The sequence below is a fragment of the Oncorhynchus kisutch genome, linkage group LG4, assembly GCF_002021735.2.
Source record: "Oncorhynchus kisutch isolate 150728-3 linkage group LG4, Okis_V2, whole genome shotgun sequence".
NCBI classification, from domain to species: domain Eukaryota; kingdom Metazoa; phylum Chordata; class Actinopteri; order Salmoniformes; family Salmonidae; genus Oncorhynchus; species Oncorhynchus kisutch.
Genome location: NC_034177.2, coordinates 72938445 through 72963386, shown reverse-complemented (window position 1 = coordinate 72963386; position 24942 = coordinate 72938445). Strand labels below are relative to the sequence as shown.

General features: G+C 41.9%; 1 protein-coding gene across 2 annotated transcripts in view; it reads right to left on the bottom strand.

Moving 5' to 3' along the window:
• Positions 1-19813, bottom strand: part of LOC109888986 (disintegrin and metalloproteinase domain-containing protein 12) — a 146539-nt gene extending 126726 nt beyond the window's left edge. For both annotated transcript variants that reach the window (XM_031823581.1, XM_031823582.1), the window contains exon 1: positions 19265-19813. In XM_031823581.1, the coding sequence (XP_031679441.1) occupies positions 19265-19373 (109 nt within the window). In that variant the 5' untranslated portion in view covers positions 19374-19813. The remainder of the gene's footprint in view (positions 1-19264) is intronic.
• Positions 19814-24942: the final 5129 nt, after the last annotated feature.

Sequence of the window (24942 nt, the reverse complement as noted above, 5' to 3'; positions counted from 1 at the left end):
GGGGAGAGAGAGATACTGAGGGAGAGAGAGAGATACTGAGGGGGAGAGAGAGAGAGATACTGAGGGGGAGAGAGAGAGAGATACTGAGGGAGAGAGATACTGAGAGATACTGAGGGGGAGAGAGAGAGAGATACTGAGGGAGAGAGAGAGAGAGATACTGAGGGAGAGAGAGAGAGAGTTCCGGAGTTCCAAATTGAGCAGCAGCTGCTGAAAAAATGAGCTCCAACAAATATTGAAATTTACATGGTTTTAGAGTGAAGTACATTCGGGAGAAAAAAACATAAGAAAACAGCAAGACTGAATAGGAGACAAAACAAGCAACAAACAAAGAAGATACGCTTTTGAAAAAGTGACTGTTTTTCATAAAATTGTTGTTATCTTAACTAGCTGAATTGTTAACCAGTTGATAAGCAGTTGCTAGGGACTCTCTTGTAAAGAAGCTAGCTAGCTAACAAATAATATCTAGTTAACAGATGAAAAGAAAGACAAAATAAGGACAGAAGACAAAAGGACATCAAAGTAAAACAGTCCCCTAAAGAGACAAGAGACAATAATACAAGAAACAATGCTTCTATTGCAACATTGTAGCCAACATCACCAGCGTTGCTATGGAAATGGTTTACCCACCAGACATCCAAACAGAGAAAGCTAAGAAAAGTTTAAAAGGTTTGTTGATAGGACAGAACCATGAATGCCTGTTTGCAGATCTTATCAGTTGCAAAACCAGAGCAAATGCAATATTTAATACCACATGAGGGAACATATGGAAAAGGGTTATTTGCAACCATTTCCCTTTCTCAAAAAAGAGAGGCATCAGCCAAGGATGTCAGATAAGCATTTTTGAAGAAGCTGACCAGAGCAACATGTATCAAACAGTAAACTTATATAATAATGGAACTGCATTGATACAAGCCAATGATTCAAGCCTCCAGGCTTTTGAGAAAAGGTTTGCTACTAAAGCAGAAGCTGAACTCATCTCAGAAACTGGGGAAAAAGAAAAGGAGGGAGATGGAGAAAAGCAGGCCCCAACGGTCTCTGTGACCCAGCAAGAAGCCCTCAGTGTCCCTCTACCTACCTCACCTGCAGCAGACAGAGCCAAGGACATGCCTACAACAAGAACACCTGCTATTCAAAGTTTCCACAACACCCTCTCTCTAGTCAAAGCAGAGGTCATAGAACTCAGAGAGAACAAGCTTCAAGAGGAGGACACTGTCCAGAAACTAAAATAAGAGATGAAACAGTTCAGGGAGGAGAGCAGAGCATCTATTGCTAAATTAGAAAGCAGAATGGACAAGCTGAGTCAGACAAATTATGACTTCAGAGACCATCTGAGCACAACAAGAAAGGAGCTAGAACAAAGAGAGAGGTACATTGACACCCTCAACCAGCAGCTAGTCATTATGTGCTCTGCATCTAGAGAACATGTCCACCCGCTTGGTACAACACAAGCAGAACCTGAGACCAGCATGGCCTCCACTACACAGCCTGATGACTCTGCACCACTCTACCAGTCTGCTCCAGCCCAGGTCAACCAACCAGCCTCCCAGTCTGCTCCAGCCCAGGTCAGCCAACCAGCCGCCCAGTCTGCTCCAGCCCAGGTCAGCCAACCAGCCTCCCAGTCTGCTCCAGCCCAGGTCAGCCAACCAGCCTCCCAGTCTGCTCCAGCCCAGGTCAACCAACCAGCCGCCCAGTCTGCTCCAGCCTAGGTCAGCCAACCAGCCTCCCAGTCTGCTCCAGCCCAGGTCAGCCAACCAGCCACCAAGTCTGCTCCAGCCCAGGTCAGCCAACCAGCCTCCCAGTCTGCTCCAGACCAGGTCAAACTACCAGCCTCCCAGTCTGCTCCAGCCCAGATCAGGATACCAGCCTCCCAGTCTGCTCCACCCAGACAATCACCCACAATTGAAATCCTTATTGATTCAAATGGGAAGTTCTTAGTCCAGGAAAGATTATTCCCTAGACACCAGGTGTGTAAGTTCTGGTTTCCTACAACTGACAGTGAAATTCAGCTACTCAGTCAGACCAGGATTGACACCCCTGACAACGTCATCATCCACACTGGCACAAACCACCTTCATGCCAAAGGTGAAAATGTATCTGTGGCATTGAGAAGAGTGGCAGAATGTGCATAGGCTATGTTCCCAACAACCAATATAGTTGTGTCCACCCTCCTACCAAGAAAAGACTTCCCAGGAAAGTTGATCGAAAAAATAAATCAACTGATCACTTTGGAGTGTGCATCACTGCTCAACGTCAGAACGACTCACCACCCCCACTCTGACATGTGAACATATATACAATAATGTACATCTTGATCAGGATGCAACACTTGGCAGGGACCCACACACCCATCACCCCAGCAGTAGAGGCCCCCCGCTCCACTTTCTGAAACAACAGTACCCCCACCATCCCCAGGAGAGAAGAGCCAGACACGGCTTATTACAGCACAGCTCTACCAGACCAGGCCCAACACAGCACAGATTTACCAGACCCACCTCAGGACAGCACGACCAGACCTGGCCAATCACAACACAGCTCTACTAGACCCGGCACATCACTACACAGAACTACTAGATCCAGCCCATCACAACACAGCTCTACTCGACCCGGCCCATCACAACACTACTAGATCCAGCCCATCACAACACAGCTCTACTAGACCAGGCTCATCACATCACAACACAGCACTGACCACTACTCTAGAGTCGGGCAGAACACTGTCCTTCAGAGAAGTACACCACATGATGCAGTCCACACCATGTATCATTCAGATCATCAGCCTAGAACAATCAGAGATAGGAGAGGTGTGCCAACTACAGCATCTAATATGCAGACTACTTGGCTAGACAGACCCTTTAATTCACACACACACACACACACACACACACACACACACACACACACACACACACACACACACACACACGCACACACACACACACACACACACACACACACACACACACACACACACACACACACACACACACACACACGCAGGGTCGCAGATTGCATTGCATTGTACACATTTTTTGTGCAATCTTATTCCATTCTTATTAACTTGTTTACAAATATTCTGTATTTTATTGGCACGTATTATAATAACAATTGTGTGTAATGGTGTGTATATATACTGTATATAGATATACAGTCGTGGCCAAAAGTTAAGAGAATGACACAACTGTTAATTTTCACAAAGTCTGCTGCCTCAGTTTGTATGATGGCAATTTGCATATACTCCAGAATGTTATGAAGATTGCAATTCATTGCAATTCATCTGATCAAAGTCCCTCTTTGCCATGCAAATTAATTTAATCCACCAAAAAACATTTCCACTGCATTTCAGCCTTGCCACAAAAGGACCAGCTGAAATCCTGTCAGTGATTCTCTCATTAAGACAGGTGTGAGTGTTGACGAGTACAAGGTTGGAGATCACTCTGTCATGCTGATTGGGTTCGAATAACAGACTGGAAACTTCAAAAGAAGGGTGGTGCATGGAATCATTGTTCTTCCTCTGTCATCCATGGTTACCTGCAAGGAAACAGGTGCCGCCATCATTGCTTTGCACAAAAAGGGCTTCACAAGCAAGGATATTGATGCCAGTAAGATTGCACCTAAATCAACCATTTATCGGATCATCAAGAACTTCAAGGAGAGTGGTTCAATTGTTGTGAAGAAGGCTTCAGGGTGCCTAAAGTTGATTCAGCTGCGGGATCAGGGGCACCACCAGTACAGAGCTTGCTCAGTAATGGCAGCAGGCAGGTGTGAGTCCATCTGCACCCACAGTGAGGCAAAGACTTTTGGAGGATGGCCTGGTGTCAAGAAGGGCAGCAAAGAAGCCACTTCTCTCTAGGAAAAACATCAGGGACAGACCGATATTCTGCAAAAGGTACAGGGATTGGACTGTTGAGGACTGAGGTAAAGTCATTTTCTCCGATGAATCCCCTTTCCAATTGTTTGGGGCATCTGGAAAAAAGCTTGTCCGGAGAAGACAAGGTGAGTGCTACCATCAGTCCTGTATCATGCCAACACTAAAGCATCCTGAGATCATTCATGTGTGGGGTTGCTTCTCAGCCAAGGGAGAGGGCTCACTCACAATTGTGACAAAGAAAACAGCCATGAATAAAGAATGGTACCAACACATCCTCCGAGAGCAACTTCTCCCAACCATCCAGGAACAGTTTGGTGACAAACAATGCCTTTCCAGCATGATGGAGCACCTTGCCATGAGGCAAAAGTGATAACTAATGGCTCGGGGAACAAAACATCGATATTTTGGGTCCATGGCCAGGAAACTCCCCAGACCTTAATCCCATTGAGAACTTGTGGTCAATCCTCAAGAGGCGGGTGTACAAACAAAACCCCACAAATTCTGACAAACTCTAAGCATTGATATTGCAAGAATGGGCTGCCGTCAGTCAGGATGTGGCCCAGAAGTTAATTGACAGCATGCCAGGGCGGATTGCAGAGGTCTTGAAAAAGAAGGGTCAACACTGCAAATATTGACTCTTTGCATCAACTTCATGTAATTGTCAATAAAAGCCTTTGACACTTATGAAATGCTTGTAATTATACTTCAGTATTCCATAATAACATCTGACAAAAATATCTAAAGACACTGAAGCAGCAAACTTTGTGGAAATTAATATATGTGTCATTCTCAAGATTTTTGGCCACGACTGTATATATATACACACACAGTTGAAGTCGGAAGTGTACATACACCTTAGCCAAATACATTTAAACTCAGTTTGACATTTAATCCTAGTAAATATTCTCAGTCTTAGTTAGGATCACCACTTTTTTTTAAGAATGTGAAATGTCAGAATAATAGTAGAGGGAATTATTTATTATTTTATTTCTTTCATCACATTCCCAGTGGGTCAGAAGTTTACATGCACTCAATTAGTATTTGGTAGCATTGCCTTTAAATTGTGTAACTTTGGTCAAACATTTCAGGTAGCCTTCCACAAGCTTCCCACAATAAGTTGGGTGAATTTTGGCCCATTCCTCCTGACAGAGCTGTTGTTACTGTTGTTTTCCTGCCTCATGAAGCCATCTATTTTGTGAAGTGCACCAGTCCCTCCTGCAGCAAAGCACCCCCACAACATGATGCTGCCAACCCGTGATTCACGGTTGGGATGGTGTTCTTCGGCTTGCAAGCCTCCCCCTTATTCCTCCAAACACAACGATGGACATTATGACCAAACTGTTCTATTTTTGTTTCATCAGACCAGAGGACATTTCTCCCAAAAGTACAATCTTTGTCCCCATGTGCAGTTGCAAACCGTAGTCTGGATTTTTTATGGCGGTTTTGGAGCAGTGGCTTCTTCCTTGCTGAGCGGCCTTTCAGGTTATGTCGATATAGGACTAGTTTAACTGTGGATTGGAGTGTGACTGTTTGAGGTTGTGGACAGGTGTCTTTTATACAGATAACAAGTTCAAACAGGTGCTATTAATACAGGTAACCAGTGGATGACAGAGGAACCTCTTAAAGAGGAAGTTACAGGTCTGTGAGAGCCAGAAATCTTGCTTGTTTGTAGGTGACCAAATACTTATTTTCCACCATAATTTGCAAATAAATTCATTAAAAATCCTACAATGTGATTTCTGGATTTTTTTTCTCATTTTGTCTGTCATAGTTGAAGTGTACCTATGGTGAAAATTACAGGCCTCTCATCTTTTTAAGTGGGAGAACTTGCACAATTGGTGGCTGACTACATACTTTTTTGCCCCACTGTATGTATAGCCCAATACATGGCCCCATTCATTATATATATATATATATTATTCATTCGTTTTTATTCAATGTACTTTACTCAAACCAGTGAATATCAGTTATTATAAATGAGATCATTAACTATTAGCTCTTGGAATATCCAGGGCCTATACTCTTCACATTTTGCTTATATAACAACAAATCCAGAATTGATTAAAACATCAAGGGGCAGGACATAATAATCCTACTGGAAACATGGTGTCGTGGAGACAGATACTCAGTGTCCCTCAGGCTATAGAGAAAGTTAACTTCCATCAATCAAACATAGAAATGCCAAACAGGGCCGAGACTCAGGAGGAATCATCATTTGGCATAAGCAGGACTTAGCACTGAATGAAATGAAAAAAAGTACTAATCACATTTGGCTAAAACTTAACAAAGGTTCAATCTATTGTGACAATGATGTATGCATATGTGCAGCTTATGCTGCTCCTTCAGATTCATCATATTATGATGATCAGTTTTTTGACAATCTCCATACAGAAATCATTCAAATTCAGGCAGAGGGTAAAGTGCTTCTTTGTGGAGATTTCAATGCAAGAACAGGTTCTGGCACTGACTACACTGATGTGGGTGGTAACCACCACATATTTGGACACCCCTCCTTGTATAGTAGCCCTATTATAAATAATAGAAACAGTCCTGACCAAATATTGAACAAAAAAGGGAAGGAGTTAGTGCATATCTGTCGAGCCTTAGGCCTGTACATGCTTAATGATAGAATCAGAGGGGACTCTTTATGTCAGTTTACTTACTGCTCAGCTCTTGGGACAAGTGTAGTCGATTATGCCATCACTGACATTGACCCCTCCTCCATTAGTGCATTCACTGTCAGACCACAGACACCATTGTCAGATCACAGTCAGATCAACGTGTTTCTGAAGTAATTAACCGGCAATATTCATTAAAAAAAACAGCCCAATAAACTCTACAACATAAACCAACCGTACAGGTGGGGTCAAAACAGCCCAATAAACTCTACAACATAAACCAACCGTACAGGTGGGGTCAAAACAGCCCAATAAACTCTACAACATAAACCAACCGTACAGGTGGGATCAAAACAGTGCAAAGAGATTCATTGAAACATTGAACTCAAATGAAATAATGAACTCTATACAGTTCTTCAATAACTCACAATACCAAAACAATAAAGAAGTGTCAATTCGGCTACTCAAAACATCAATTGCATATTCCAAAAAGCAGCATCGAAAGCAAATTTGAGAAAACCAAAGAAATGCAACTTCAGAAACAAAAAACAAAATGTTTCTGAAAAATGGTTTGATAACCAATGTAAAACAATTTGAAAACACCTAAGACAAAAGTCAACTGAAAAACATACACAGCAAAACAACCCAGAGCGACGCTACGAATTCTTTGAAACTCTGAAACAGTATAAACATACACTGAAAAATGCAAGAAATTGAATTATACCAACAAGACACTTGATGAAATTGAAAACGCAATTGACCAAAATCAGTTCTGGGACATGTGGAACAACTTAAGCATGACAAAGCCACAAGAATTAGCCATACAAAATGAAGTAATTTGGAAAACATATTTTGATAATCTAACATCCCACAAAAAGAATTACAGCAGAACCAATTAGAAATTCAAGAAAAATGTAACATCCTTGAATCAGTCATTAAAAACAAACACAATCCATTAGATTACCCAATAACCCAACAAGAACTAAATGAAAAGCTCAAATCTATAAAATCAAAGGCTTGTGGTCTAGATGGTCTAGATAACATCAGAAACAGCACACCTGAGTTGCAAAATGCTGTGCTTAAATTGTTCAACACGGTTTTAACTTCTGACTGCTTCACTGATGTCTTGAACCAGGGGCTCATCTCCCCTATCCACAAAAGTGGAGACAAATCAGACCCCAATAATTACAGGGGAATTTGCATAAACAGCAACTCGGGAAAGGTTTTCTGTAGCATTTTCAATTCAAGAATTCAAACCTTTTCTCCAATAAAAAAAATGAACATGTAAATGTCAAATTGGCTTTCTCCCCAAACATCGCACTACTGACCATATATACACCTTACACACACTAATTAGAGAGAGAGAGAGAGAGATCCTGAGAGAGAGCTTTGGCAATGTTAACACATGTTTCCCATGCCAATAAAACCCCTTGAATTTAATTGAATTTAATTGAGAGAGAGAGAGAGAAAAAGACAGACAGAGAGAAACAGAGAGAGAGTACAACAGAGAGAGAGAGAGATACTGAGAGAGAGAGAGATATTGAAAGAGAGAGAGATACTGAGAGAGAGATGGAGAGGGAGAAACTGAGAGAGAGATAGTGAGAGAGAAACAGAGAGATACTGAGAGAGAAACAGAAAGAGAAAGAGAGCAAGAAAGAGAAAGATACTGAGAGAGAGAGAAAGATACTGAGAGAGAGAGAGATACTGAGAGAGAGAAAGATACTGAGAGAGAAAGATACTGAGAGAGAAAGATACTGAGAGAAAGAGAGAGAGAGAGAGAGAGAGAGAGAGAGAGAGAGAGAGAAAGAGAGCGAGAGAGAATGACAGACTGACAAAAAGAGAGAGATTGTTTCTGTCTGAGAGAAAGAGAGAGAGAAACAGAGAGAGAGAGAGATCATTAACAGCAGACTCATACATTTCTTCAGTGAAAACAATGTACTGAGCAAATGTCAAATTGCCTTTTTACCAAATTACTGTATGACAGACCACGTATTCACCCTGCACACTCTAATTGACAAACAAACAAACCAAAACAAAGGCAATGTCTTCTCATGCTTTGTTGATATCCAAAAACCTTTCGACTTAATTTGGCTTGCTATACAAAACAATGGAAAGTGGTGTTGGGGGAAAAACATACGACATTATAAAAGTTATGTACGCAAACAACAAGTGTGCGGTTAAAATTGGCAAAAAACACATATTTCTTTCCACAGGGCTGGGGGGTGAGACAGGGATGCAGCTAAAGCCCCACCGTCTTCAACATATATATCAACAAATTGGCGAGGGAACTATAACAGTTTGTAGCACCCTACTATAATCTGAAGTCAAATGTCTACTGCTTGCTGATGATCTGGTGCTTCTGTCCCCAACCAAGGAGGGCCTAGAGCAGCACCTAGAACTCCTGTCAGACCTGGGCCCTGACAGTAAATCTCAGTAAGACAAAATTGATGATGTTCCAAAAAAATTGCCAGGACCACGAATACAAATTCCATCTAGACACCGTTAACCTAGAGCCCACAAAAAACTATCCATACCTCGGCCTTAACATCAGCGCCACATGTAAATTTCACAAAGCTGTGAACAACCTGAGAGACAAGGCAAGAAGGGCCTTCTATGCCATCAAAAGGAACATCAAATTCAACATACCAATTAGGATCTGGCTAAAAATACTTGAATCAGTTATAGAACCCATTGCCCTTTATGGTTGAGGTCTGGGGTCTGCTCACCAACCAATAATTCACATAGTTGGACAAACACCAAAATGAGACTCCGCATGCAGAATTCTGCAAAAATGTCCTATGTGTACAACGTAAAACGCCAAATAATGCATGCAGAGCAGAATTAGGCTGATTCCCAAACCATCACATACAGAGAAATGAACCTGGAGAAGAGCCCTCCAAGCAAGCTGGTCCTGGGGCTCTGTTCACAAACACAAACAGACCCCACAGAGCCTCAGGACAGCAGCACAATTAGACCCAACCAAATCATGAGCAAAGAAAAAGATAATTACTTGACACATTGGAAAGATTTCACAAAAAAACAGAGTCAACTAGAATGCTATTGGGCCCTAAACACAGTGACAGAATACAGAGTTCCTGACCACCGTGACTGACCCAAAATTAAGGAAATCTTTGACTATGTACAGACTCTTTGACTATGTACAGAATAGCCTTGCTTTTGAGAAAGGCTGCAGACTTGGCTTTCAAGAGAAGACAGGCTATGTGCACACTGCCCACAAAACTAGGTGGAAACTGAGCTGCAATTCTTAACCTCCTGCAAAATGTATGACCATATTAGAGACACATATTTCCCTCAGACTACACAGAATGTGTGCAGTGAGCTGCCTTAATCGACATCTACGTCTTTGGCGCCTGGGGAACAGTGGGTTAACTGCCTTGCTCAGGGGTAGAATGACATATTACTTGTTAGGTCGGGGATTCAATCCAGCAACCTTTCAGTTACTAGTCCAACGCTCGAACCACACGGCTACCTGCCTCCCCACAAAGAATTTGAAAACAAATCCAATTTTGATAAACCCCCATATCTTTTGGGTGAAATACCACAGTGTGCAATCATAGCAGCAAGATGTGTGACCTGTTCTCACAAGAAAAGGGCAGCCATTGAAGAACAAACACCATTGTAGATACAACCTATATTTATTTTCCCTTTTGTACTTTTGCACATCATTACAACACTGTATATAGACATAATAGGACATTTGTAATGTCTTTATTATTTTGGAACTTTTGGGAGTGTAATGTTTACTGTACATTTTTTATTGGTTTATTTCATCTTTGTTTATTATCTATTTCACTTGCTTTGGCAATGTAAACATGTGTTTCCCATGCCAATAAAGCCCCTTAAATGTAAATTGAATTGACAGAGAGAGAGACACAGAGAGAGAGAAACAGAGAGAGAGAGAGAGAGAGAGAGAGAGAGAGAGAGAGAGAGAGAAAAGAGCTGAGAGAGTAATAATGATGAGTGAGACGCATAAATATCCCCTCCAAAAATGCTAACGTTCCCTGTTACTGTAATGGTAGAGGTTAGCATGTCTTGGCGGTATGCATGATATTTTTCACTCATCATTATTCACGATTCATTCAGGACTATCTGGAATCATGGTAGCATCCACATTAATGTAGAAGTGTTTAGAAACACATTCTATTCTTATTTACAATAAAAGTGACTCTAAAATGGCACAATGCATTATTTACCATTCATTTCTATTAGGCACAAAATTGATCTGAAACACAACAAAATCAAACAGCAAATGCATCCAACAAGTTTGTAGAGTCACAATCTTGATGTTTTCATTGTTTGCTTTAAATATGGGACAAAATACTTAACTTTTCACTACTTTAATACACATTCAAATCCCAATACATTTGGTCCCCTAAAATTAATTTATAATTTCCTAATTTCTAAACGGTTCACCAGATATGGATGGAAATACACTCAAATTAAAGCTGACAGTCTGCACTTTTAAACCCATAGTCAATTCAAATGCAAAGTGCTGGAGTACAGAGGCAAAACAACAAACAAATGTCACTGTCTCAATACTTTTGGAGCTCACTGTAGATAGTATATAAACCAACAGTGTACCTTCCTGGGAACATTATTGTTTTACAAATCTAATTGGCAATGCAAGGGATTGCCTGTCATGTGCATACCTCTGTAACATCAACGAGTCTTTGAATGAGGAACCATCCATTGAAGTCAATAGTGCTGGACCCATTCTGTTAACACTAACAAAACCTAATCAAATCGATTCTGTAGCATGCATCGTTTAACTACCTGAACTTCTAGCAGCATAGACTTGCTTTAATGCCATCTCATCACTCTGAGAGTACAGTACTCCAGTACAAAGGAAGGCCCCATTCATAAGACACAAGCCTCTTTTGAGCCAGTTATGGTTTTAGGGCTAACGCTACAACATCAAAGAAAATGCTTTACACTTCCCCTTATTAAAACTGTACCGTATCACTATGCACACAATAAAAGACCAAGTCGTTGAAACAATTCCTATTAGAAGTCATGTTCTCACACTAATAAAACCTATAGCTAGTGCTAACTCTCTCCTCTCTGTGATATTTATGATGAATGTGGCATAGCATGATATTGGATGCTAAAGGCAACCTGAAAAGAAACCTCTTACATAGCACAACCCAGTAAGCCTTTCTTTATGGCTTACATACTGCCCTGAGGAACATCAATGTAGCTAGTTGCCAAAACCAAAATAGTGAATTGTCCTCATGCATGATCCAGTGCTGCTTCACGTATGCCCTTAAAGCCAATCACAATATGGAGTATTTATGTGTTGTTATGACATCAACAGGACACCAAACAAAGCTGAAACAGCCTGGCGTTAGAATCATGCCAGAGGAGAAAAACTACAAGCATCAGTAGAGATCCTTCTTATCTGCGGGGTGGTATGGAGGTTAGATGGGGAATAATTGATACAAACATCCCCTCACCACCAGTCCCCCACCCAGTCCCTCTCTGGCCCTCCTTGACCTGTGTGTAATGGGAGGACTGTTTTGCTGTGCTAAGTGGGACCAGTTGTCCTCTTGAGAAGTGCTCGTCATGCCGTCCAAGGCCCCTGGTGAAGTCATCTTTCTGTAGGGACCTCACTGTAGGTGTGTGTGTGTGCCTGGAGGCCATTGAAATTATTATCCCCGATTCCTCCTTCCATTGCCAGCTCCCTCCCTCCTTACCTTGCCAAGTGATAACACTCTACAGGCATGCAGTAATGAAGCTGGGGCTAACTGGAAAAGGGGATGTTAATCATGACTGTTGGGCCCCACACCCCCATTTCAAACAGCCAAGCCGATTAAGTGGAAGATTGGGTAAACATTGGGCTGGTGGATCATGGTGAAATAATGGTAATATGAAACCCCCAATGCTCACCACATAAGCATGTTCTGTTAAGGGAGGGCCCTGAGGTGTGTGTGTGTCTGCGTGTGTGTGCATGTGTGTGTGTGTACAGTATGTCACTGTTTTGTGATATTTGCAGACAGAAATGTTTGATTTTGCTGCTGCAATTCAAGAAAATTTACGGGGAAAAAGTGAAAGCCCTCACGTAATATGCGGGGAATTGTTGTTTTTGCCAAAAAACACTGCGATCGCAGAATCCTTGAGGGAGTGGTATGTGTGAGTTCAGGGGGGGTCCATGCCCTCCCATCCCTCAGGAGCTGCAGAGGAAGCATCGGCTTAGGAGCCACTTTTCACCTTGGATTCTGGCTCCGAGCTCTGGGGATCCCAGAATGGGGACCTGGCGATTCTGGCTTTCAGTAACTGATCACACATGCAGGAACACCTAACAGGCAGCTGCGGAGAAGCATGTTCCAACTATCACCTTAGTAAACCCAGCACAGGGGTTTTAGTGAAGACATTTGATCCATCTGACACACATGGATGTTCAGATCACCTCAAAGGGCCCTCAAACTCTACATTTTTGCAGGCATGTGTGCAGTATGCTCACACACACAAACACATCAACAGGTTTAAGGCAAAGCACATTTCAGAGTAGCACTACTTCTCAGCACTCACCTTTCAAGAAGTATTTCAATTATTATAATATTCTCTCAGTACCTCAGAACAAGCTCTGCTCACCATCAAAAGCATTCTAAAGGTCAATCCATAAAACTGACCAGGGGAAAACTTGTCATACTGGCTGTATTTATGCCTGCTTGAACGGCGAATAGCTCAGATACACATGAACACATAAAATGACCCTGGCAACTTTGACAACTTTCCTTTAAGTGAGTGATGGTGACCACTCCAATAGTGGCATGATGAACGCTGGTGCTAAAAAAGTCCTCAAAGCTGCAACTGTCCCAATGATCACGCACACACACACCCACACACACACACGCACCAACCCACAGACCGCATGTGTCTGTCAGATTCACTCTGCACAATGAAGTCCTCTACCCTCTCCATCATTCCTTTCTTTTAGGCTCACCTAGCATTGCCCCACTATTGGAGCCCCCTAGCATGGACCTCTTTTCATCCAGCCCTAATAATGGCATCCAATTGAGAAGCCTGGCATCTAGCATGGCACCGTTCTCTGTGAGTGTGCCCATGGGGTTCTCACACTGCTTCCGGTGTGGTGATCTGTTCTGCTGCTGTGTCTAGTGTCTACTACAAGAAAACTCGGGAATAAATGGCTAATACGAAGCTTTCCTCTCTCTGTATGTTAGCAATGTACTGCAGAACTATGGCAACTAGGGGTTTTGTTACCCTGTCTAAGTAAGTTTTTTATACTGAAGAAAAATGTCAATGATTTTATTGGGTTACAGTTCATATGAGGAAATATGTCAATTGAAATGAATTCATTAGGCCCTAATCAATGGAATTCACATGACAGGGGCGCAGCCATGGGTGGGCCTGGGAGGGCATAGGCCCACCCACTGGGGAGCCAGACCCAGCCAATCAGAATGAGTTTTTCCCCACAAAAGGGCTTTAGTACAGACAGAAATACTACTCCGTTTCATCAGCTGTCCAGGTGGCTGGTCTCAGACAATCCCGCAGGTGAAGATACCAGATGTGGAGGTCCTTTGGTTACACGTGGTCTGCTGTTGGGAGGCCGGTTGGAAGTACTGCCAAATTCCTTAAAACGTTGGATGCGGCTTACGGTAAAGAAATTAGCATTGAATTATCTGGCAACAGCTCTGATGGACATTCCTGCAGTAGGCATTCCAATTGCATGCACCCTCAAAACTTGAGACATCAGTGTCATTGTGTTGTGACAAAACTGCACATTTTAGAGTGGCCTTTTATTGTCCCCAGCATGTCCCCAGCACAAGGTGCATCTGTGTAATGATCATGCTGTTTAATCAGCTTCTTGATATGCCACACCTGTCAGGTGGATAGATAATCTTGGCAAAGGAGAAATGCAAACTAACAGGGATATAAACAGATGTGTGCACAAAATTGGAGGGAAATAAGCTTTTTGTGCATATGTAACATTTCTGGAATCTTTTAATTCAGCTCCTGAAACATGGGACTACCACTTTACAGTACATGTTGTGTTTATATTTTTGTTCATTATATACAGTGCCTTGCGAAAGTATTCGGCCCCCTTGAACTTTGCGACCTTTTGCCACATTTCAGGCTTCAAACATAAAGATATAAAACTGTATTTTTTTGTGAAGAATCAACAACAAGTGGGACACAATCATGAAGTGGAATGACATTTATTGGATATTTCAAACCTTTTTCACAAATCAAAAACAGAAAAATTGGGCGTGCAATTATTATTATTTTTTTAAGATATCATGAATAACTGAAAAGGTGTTGCTTCTGCTCTCAACATTGCTTCCCTAAAGTTAATAGCACTATCGACAAAGATCAGTGGGAAAAAGTTGTGATGGACTACTTTCTGGAGGACGATTGTGCCATGCTGACTCTCTCTGACTCTGAAAACGAATCAGACAATGAGGAAATTCCTGATTTAGGTAAAAACATTTTTATTGAACCAGACATTGTAGAGTCTTCTGATAAAAGTGATGGGGAAGAAACAGCGATCAAGTGTTGATGTCACGGAAGAAGTTGACTGAGTTTTGAAATCATTGGAATGCCCAGTGGAAGCAGAGAGATGATTGCCAAATGCGAAGAGAGCCATCTCAGCCATTACATCTTCCAACTAAGGGCAACTATGGCATCCATGACAGAGAGGGAGAAGAGTACATCCATGTATACGTAAGAGTCTAGCTTACATTTTCAGATATTATATGTTTCCAATTTAGCCAGAAAGTCATTTTCATTGCAAGTTAAAACATACTGTTAGCTAGCTAGCTAACGTTAGCCTGCTGGCTCGCTAGCTAATGTTACGTGTATGATCTGTGTAGTAATATTATCCGTATCTCAGAAATCCATTTGAATTGCTAGTTATAGCCTAATGTTAGCTAGCTAGCTAACATTGAATTTCGTTAGCTTTAGTTGCATGGTGCATGATAGTATGAGTTGGGATTAGGGTTCATTGTTTAGCTAGCTATCTACATGTCTAAACAATGCAAGTAACCATTTCACATTTAAACCTTCTGTATCCTGTGCACGTGACAAATATATATACACTTTCATTTGATTTGATATAGTGTGTGTTTACCAGAGACGGTAATGTGAAGAACAACATGACCTGCACCAAAGTCAGATTAGGATATAGGCCAAGGACTAGATGAAGTGTATTTTTACTTCTACAGTTTTTTTCTCCTATTTTCACCACTTTCAGTCTTGAAATCTTTGGTTGTTTACTTCACTACCTTACTCATTCTATTAAGCACATCAAATCAAATGCATTGGTCACATACACGTGTTTATCAGATGTTATTGAAGGTGTAGCGAAATGCTTGTGCTTCTAGCTCCGACAGTGCAGTAATATCTAACGTGTAATAGCTAACAGTTTCACAACATATTCCAAAAATACACGTAAATCTAAGTAGGAATGAATTAAGAATATATATACATATATGTCAGAGCGGCATTGGACTAAGATACAGTGGAATAGTATAGAATACAGTATATACATATGAGATGGGTGATGCAATATTTACAAACAATTAAAGTGACTAAGATACCGTAGAATAGTGTGGAGTGAAGTTTATACATATGAAATGAGTAATGCTAGATCCGGAAACATTATTAAAATGGCTAGTGATCCTTTTCTAAAAGTGGCCAGTGATTCCTAATCTATGTCTATAGGCACCCGCCTCTGATGTGCTAGTGATGGCTGACGATGAGAGAGATGGCTTCACATGTGAATCATTAAAGAGATGGGTGTAGCTAAGACTTAAAAGGGTGTGAATGATGCTGAATGGGTGTAGACAAAGAAGAGCTCTCCAGTAGGTGTACTAAAACATTCACGGCGTTACAAGTTTATCAACTTTCAAAGCAGATTTTTTCCCCCAATTGTTCCTCTATGATATACTATTTTCAAGCTGAGTCTACTTTTATCCAATGTAAAAAAAAAAAAGAATTTCAAATGTTGCTACATAGTACCGAATCCAGGTGGTGGGTCATATTTGTGAGTGTATTTTCTGCACTCATGTGTGCATGCATCTGTGTGTTGCGATCCATGTCAGGTCGTGTGTTTGTCTGTTTGTTCCCAGGGTGGTGCAGCAGCAGCGTTTGCCAAGCAGCAGGTAGCTAAATCACAAAGACAACTTTAATGGCCAATGACGACTAACAGAGAGAGACACTGATAACTATGTCTCACAGTCCCAAGACGGCAACAACTAATGCCAACATGTCACCATAATGTCAAAGACAGCCAATGAGCTGGGGCCTGAAACCAGGAAGACTATTCCCTCAATGGGTTTTCCAGAGGGAGGAGTGGCAACGGTGGCAGCCGTCCGCCATACATCAGCATTCCAGAGCATTCTGAGGGGTGACATGAGTTACATCCAGCGCTTACACTCCTCAAGGAGTGTGTGTGTCTCAGACTGTGCTTCTGTGTGTCCTTTGTTGTCCGGTCAGAGTAAAATCTTCAATTTCCCGGCTCCTTCTCCACTATTTTTGGACACAACCAAAGTCTGACTGAATAGATGATATCCTCAAATCTAATCATGGTAATTTGGCTCCCTCTAATTGTTTATTGAACTCTGGATAAATCACAAACCTAAAAGTACACAACCTTGTTTAAATCTATGTAGGCTAATTGGAATAAACAAGATTAAGAGTTTATCGGTCTGAAATGAAACAGCCATTCACTAAGAGGCTCTTATCAGAGCAGACCGACCTCCCACTCATCTTCACGTTGTTTGACAACCCTGTAGTAACACAGTAATTAGGATAATATCGCTCCTCTAGCTATGATTATGGTTAAGCAACTCAATTTATATTTTCTCTGGGATGACAGTCCAGTTTTTCTGGGAGGTCTTGGAGACGCCCCCTCATTTGACAATCACCACTGAACACAGTAGGATCCTACAGCCTCTATGGGAAAGAATGATATTCATTGTGACATGAACCCACAATGGCATAGAGTCTGAAAGATATCCTTTCAGTTATCTCTAAATTGCAGGTGAGAAGGTTAACATTGGCAAACTATCACTATTGAGAAAGTTCTATGAGAACTTGACTGTATGATGTAGCCTAGACATTTCTCTTACTTTAAAAACATTTTTTTTTACCTTTATTTAACTAGGCAAATCAGTTAAGAACAAATTTAATTTTCAATGACGGCCTAGGAACAGTGGGTTAACTGCCTGTTCAGGACAGAACGACAGACCTGTACCTTGTCAGCTCGGGGATTTGAACTTGCAACCTCTCGGTTGCTAGTCCACCACTCTAACCACTAGGCTACCCTGCCGCCCCATTGAAAATGAGACATCGATATCTTATTATAAGAGTAGAGTACATCCAATATTTCACGTTCGTTGATGATGATGATGAGATGCCAACTACCACTACGTGGAGGAGCTCAGGAGATATCCTGCAGACATCAAGGCATGGTTTTGCCCCATTTCAATACACACTATTCTCAAACTATTTTGTACATCCTGTTCAGAGCCAAGCAGGTCCCAGAGTGTAATGTTTGTGTGTTTCTAAAATATATTCTGTTTTATAGTGGCCTCTCAGAGCGTAGCAGATGGAACGATAACACTGTCATTGCCATTTGTCTCTGCTGTAATGTTGAGATGATGGAGAATGAATAAACTAGGGTATATGTGGGGTTATTAGATATAGGCCTAACTTAACCCATCTAATAGATACACTCACTAATGTTATAGTTCATGGAGGGACCATAGAAGTTGCTCAAACACAGGTTTATCCAGGTTACCTAATACCCACAACAAAACTATTTTTTATCCGGACTGTTTCTTAACTACTCACTCTCTCTCTACCACTGACTCTGAGACAGAAAGGCTCTACTCAGGTGGATTGGAAAGGGAGGATAAGAGCTGTTCCGAGGCCAGTCCCGGTGGCTTAGTCCAGCTGACAGGCTGAGGCTCTCACTAGATCATCTCTCTTATCAAAGGATGCATCTCACATACACTCTCACACTCCAGAGGTGGTTTGGTCACCTCAGCCAGCACAGCTCTAATCTCCTTAGTAGTATCTCTCTCTCACTCACTCACTCAGTCACTCACTCACTCACTCACTCAGTCACTCACTCACTCAGTCACTCACTCACTCAGTCACTCACTCAGTCACTCACTCACTCACTCACTCACTCACTCACTCACTCACTCACTCACTCACTCTCTGTATGTCAGTCTCTTTCTGTTTGTCTGTCTGTCTCTCTCGCTCTCCTCTCGCTCTCTGTATCTGTCTCATTCTGTATTTCTGTCTCTCTCTCTCTCGTTATGTCTCTGTCAGTCACACATTGATTTGAACATAAGCAGGCAATGTTTGGTGAGCTAAACTCATCCACCCAGCACTGCTGTCACTTTCCTGCTATTGTCTCATCTCACTTTGCAGGAATCAATAGCCACAGGATACACCTCAGTAACAAACCTCTCTCTCTTCCTCTAACACACACACACACACACACACACACACACACACACACACACACACACACACACTTAAAATTGTTTTAGATTTGACCAAACCGAGATGAAGAAAAAAAAATGTGTAGCCTTGGGATTTCTGCATTAATGGGTAACTTGGATATAAAAGCTGAATTAAGCTTGATACCGTTCAACTCTACATACTTACATATTTTAATTGACATACATGTGATACAGTAGCCCATGTATCTCCACTTCCAATGTAAACTACTGCAAAATAAAACTGTCAGCATGGCTGATGGCAAATTCAAATAGAGACTTACCATCATGTAAATTCAGAAGTGTGTTGTCTGTATTGCCCGTTGCTGTTGACATGGACAAGACATGAAAAACCATTAGAAATGCAAAGTTCGTCCAACGCCAGTTAGTCATTTTGCCCGATTTGGGAAAGAAATGCGTTCAGGGTGAATTATTGCACCGACACGACCATAATATGCTGTCCACGAGTGATTGACAGATACGGGATGCAAGCAGTAGAGTGGGATCAGCTCCGAAACAGAGGAAGAACAAGTATTGACTTCTTATAGCGGGACCACGAAAGAGGAGCTGTCAAAAACTTTTCATCCAAGCATGCTGAAATCCCTGCGTGTCGCACTCAAGGACTTGGCAGTAATGTCGCCAAGACACTGACAAGTGAGTTTGAAAAATTAGAAGTAAGCGGGTGCGACAGAAAACAGAGAGAGAGATAGCCTACATAAAAAATCTGATTCAGAGACCAGCGTACTCTTTAACATCAGAGCCGCTACACTCTACAATGTCCATGTGCGCTTGCAAGGACAAGATCCGTTGGGTCCTAGCGCCGCGTCTGTCCTGGCGCCGCGAAGGTAAAATGCATCTTTGTAAAAAAAGAGCATCCAATCATAGAGTTTCTAAACCCAGAGGCGCAACATCGCGAGACTTCCGGGAACGCTTGCAAACAGACCTAGCAGTCCAGGGTTTGGTCTTTGAGAAGTCAGTGAGACCAAAATAATGGTGTTCCAAAAAAGGTCCAGTCACCAGGACCACAAACACAAATTCCATCTAGACGCCATTGCCCTAGAGCACACCAAAAACTTCATACCTTGAATAGTTGTGAACGATCTGAGAGACAAGGCAAGAAGGGCCTTCTATGCCATCAGAAGGAACATAAAATTCAACATACCAATTAGGATCTGGCTAAAAATACTTGATTCAGTCATAGAACCCATTGCCCTTTATGGTTGTGAGGTCTGGGGTCCGCTCACCAACCAAGATTTAAAAAATGGGACAAACACCAAATTAGACTCTGCATGCAGAATTCTGCAAAAATATCCCCCGTGTACAACGTAGAACAACAAATAATGCATGCAGAGCAGAATTAGGCCGATACCCACAAATTATCCAAATCCAGAAGAGCAGCTAAATTCTACAACCACCTGAAAGGAAGCGATTCCCAAACCTTCCATAACAAAGCCATCACATACAGAGAGATGAACCTGGAGAAGAGTGCCCTAAGCAAGCTGGTCCTGGGGCTCTGTTCACAAACACAAACACACCCCACAGAGCCCCAGCAGCACAAATAGACCCAAGCAAATCATGAGAAAATAAAAACATAATTACTTGACACATTGGAAAGAATTAACAAAAAAACAGAGTGAACTAGAATGCTATTTGGCCCTAAACAGAGAGTACACAGTGGCAGAATACCTGACCACTGTGACTGACCCAAACTTAAGGAAAGGTTTGACTATGTACAGTGAGCATAGCCTTGCTATTGAGAAAGGCCGCCGTAGGCAGACATGGCTCTCAAGAGAAGACAGGCTATGTGCACACTGCCCACAGAATTAGGTGGAAACTGAGCTGCACTTCCTAACCTCCTGCCCAATGTATGACCATATTAGAGACACATATTTCCCTCAGATTACACAGATCCACAAAGAATTTGAAAACAAACCCAATTTTGATAAACTCCCATATCTACTGGGTGAAATTCCAGTCAATCAATCAATCACATTTATTTATAAAGCCCTTCTTACATCAGCTGATGTCACAAAGTGACAGTGTGCCATCACAGCAGCAAGATATGTGACCTGTTGCCACAAGAAAAGGGCAACCAGTGAAGAACAAACACCATTGTAAATACAACCCATATTTATACTTATTTATTTCCCTTGTGTACTTTAACCATTTGTACATTGTTACAACACTGTATACATACATAATATGACATTTGTAATGTCTTTATTGTTTTGAAACTTCTGTATGTGTAATGTTGACTGTTAATTTTTATTGTTTATTTCACTTTTGTATATTATCTACCTCACTTGCTTTGGCAATGTTAACACATGTTTCCCATGCCAATAAAACCCCTTGAATTGAAATATATATATATATATATATATATATATATATATATATTTAGTTGTTCATTTTTCGAAATCTAAAGGCACAACCTAGATTCAAACCAATGTCTTAAGTAGTTGGCTGTCTTAAGTAGCTGGTTGTCTTAAGTAGCTGGCTGTCTTAAGTAGCTGAACAAGTTATGACTCCAACCTGGTGAAAGTGACAAACTGACACATTTTCATTTTCATCAAAAACAAACAGGAGTGTCTTTGATTTGACGGCCTGCACGTGCACAGTTTGGACTGAAACGACAGTTAGACACAGTTAGATAACGTGTTTATGCACATGAACTTAGCTACCTAATGTTGCCATGACATCGCCTACAAGTGTGATTGGGGATTTCTATTGGAGAAGCAGTTTCTGCCTGTCTTCCTACTGTCCTGTCTTTGATCCAATGTACCCTGACGACTCACAGCGCAGGGAGAGCTGTGACCACACGGGTTTGGAAAGAAGGCTGTTTGTAAATGCAATATTATCTCAGAAATTGTGTGATGGTTTGATTGGTTTTTCCTCGGGGGTTGAGGCCTCATTGTAAGGATTGTAAAAATCTAATGAAAGAGGGCAACGCTCGGGGGTTATGTGTGGCTGTGCGTGTCAGTGGTTTGAGTGAGCACAGCCCCCTTCGTTATCGACGCATTGGGTCGACAATTTCAAAGATCCATTCCAGACGGAAGTCAGGAGTAGTGATGGGCATTCCGTGTTTTTTTCGGTGAAAATTACAATTTTACCTGACTAAGTTAAATCGCTTGTTAAATGAATGACTCTTTCACAGATGCGATTCAGTTCCTGGCACTCACAAAAAAGAGCCATTCAAAAATACCCGTTTGTTCACTAGTCAGCAGGACTTTGAGATTTAGGTGTTAACCACACTACATCCAATGGGCATCTACTGCCATATCAAGGTCACTTGATATGTTTAAGGTATACTCTTCTACCACATATAAAATGTAACTTGGATATGTGTAAACATTTACTGTAGGCCTATTTCAACATTGAGGTAATATTAAGCTGTACATATATGGTGTAATATTACATTTACAGCAATACAATATGCCTTGTAATCTCGGTGAACCCAGAACTAAATATTGCGTAATTTGGTCAGATGGCTGTCGATGAGAGATTATACCACAAGAGATTTCCTGTCACATTAAGACAGTGGACAACATCTAATTTCCTCATTGCATTTGACATGCTACCTGCTCCTGCACATGTTAATCTGGTCTGTGACAGTAGCAGGTTGACGTTTATTGTCATAAGTCTTGCCCAGGAGGCAGAATGGAGCAATTTTCGCTAAATAGGCCAGCTGAAAAGTCCAAATTGTCTATGTTGTAAAAATTTATGTAAAAATTAGCTTTTTGTCTTAATTTAAGGTTAGGAGTGTGGTTAGCGTTAAGGCTAGGTTTAAAATAATATTTTATGACTTAGTGGCTGTGCCAGCTAGTGACCACTCTGCAGTGCTGCCTCCAGTACATGAGTCATCTCAATAAATGCCAACCTGCTCTGTGTACGGTATGCTGCAGGCCAAACGGACAGATGTCTCTTAGTAGGAAGTGTCAGTTCTAATGAATCTCCATAGCTCAAGTGTCTGCAAATTAAGGAAATTATGTCCATCCAGGTCGAATGTACTATTCTTTGCTAAATTACTAAATACTAATTTGGTCCCCTTTGACTGAACACATTTTAATCTTGTGGCGGGCCAGGTGCTGACTCCTGTTATCAGTTGTACAGTGTTTCCTCCAACACATTGGTGCGGCTGGCTTTTGGGTTAAGCGGGCAGGTGTTAAGGAGTGCATTTCGGCAGGTCATGTTTCGGAGGACACATGACTCAACTTTTGCCTCTCTCGAGACCATTGTGGAGTTGCAGCGAAGAGACAAGTACTAAGGCCTCGAAACAAGGAAAATTCTAAGTGACCCCAAACTTTTGAACGGTAGTGTACATATGAGATGAGTAATGCAAGATATGTAAACATTATTAAGTGGCTAAGATACCGTAGAATAGTATAGAATACAGTATATACATATGAGAATACTAATGCCAGATATGTAAACATTATTAAAGGGACTAGTGTTCCATTCCTTAAAGTGGCCAGTGATTTCTAGTCTATGCCTATAGGCAGCAGCCTCTAATGTGCTAGTGATGGCTGTTTAACAGTCTGATTACCTTGAGATAGAGGCTGTTTTTTAGTCTCTTGGTCCCAGCTTTAATGCACCTGTACTGGTCTCGCCTTCTGGATGATAGCGGGGTGAACAGGCAGTGGCTCAGGTGGTTGATGTCCTTGATGATCTTTTTGGCCTTCCTGTGACATCGGGTGCTGCAGATGTCCTGGAGGGCAGGTAGTTTTCCCCCGGTAAGGCGCTGGGCAGATCGCACCACCCTCTGGAGAGCCTTGCGGTTGCGGAGGGTGCAGTTGCCGTACCAGGTGGTGATACAGCCTGACAGGATTCTTTCAATTGTGCATCTGTAAAAAAAATTGTGAGGGTTTTAGGTGACAAGCCACATTTCTTTAGCCTCCTGAGGTTGAAGAGGCTCTGTTGCGCCTTCTTCACCACACTGTCTGTGTGGGTGGTCCATTTCAGTTTGTCAGTGATGTGTATGCCAAGGAACTTGAAGCTTTCCACCTTCTCCACTGCGGTCCCATTTATGTAGATAGGGGGGTGCACCCTCCGCTGTTTCCTGAAGTCCACGATCATCTCCTTTGTTTTGTTGACGTTGAGTGAGAGGTTGTTTTCCAATTCAACGTCTAATTTCATTGAAATTACATGGAAACAACGTTGATTCAACGAGTGTGTGCCCAGGCAGTAGGCCATATGATCTTTTGCTGCTGTATGCTCTTGAGAAACCTAGGCTGATAGGCATCCCTCGCCTCATAATCTAATGTCTGTCAGTCTGTGCTCAGCCACTGGAACAGGGCTACATGGCTTGGTGGCTACAGAAAGTAATTCCCAAGAGAAGGTCAGTTCTATCAATACAGTGGTTTGTGGGTATTGTTAAAAGATCCCGTTTAGCCTAAAGGGGCATTTAGACGCTCTATGGACTGTACATGAATAGTTTCAATGTTCTGTTCTGCCTGTGTCTAATATGGTTGCATAATGCCACAATTCTCTCTATTGTAAGGGCCCCTAACCTAGCGTAGGAGGCGTAGAAAGACGCCTGTGGGGTGTCCCAACTTCTGTTTTTCAGGGGAAACAGAGGTTAGGTTGAAACTACTGTATCCCTGAAAACCAGAAACATCCGCTTTCTTCCAACGCCGCTGAAGGTCGGACCATACAGCATGAAGATGGTCAGACTAGATTTTGTTTAGCTGTCTGTCTCTTGTTTCACATGTAATCCTGGGCTTCGCAAGCTGGACCTGGGGTAGACTTAACAGAGAAATGGTATGTTTGGTATGGTATGTATAAATTTGTGGGTCCAGTTAGGTTAAATGGTTAAGGTTAGGGTTAGGGGAAGGGTTGGCTAACATGCTAAGTAGTTGCAATGTAGCTACAAAGTAGTAAGTCGTAAAAAGCAGTTTTCAAAGTTTCTAATGATTTAAAATCTAAAGTTGTCCGTGATGTGGGCCGAATACGCAACCTTTGAGTT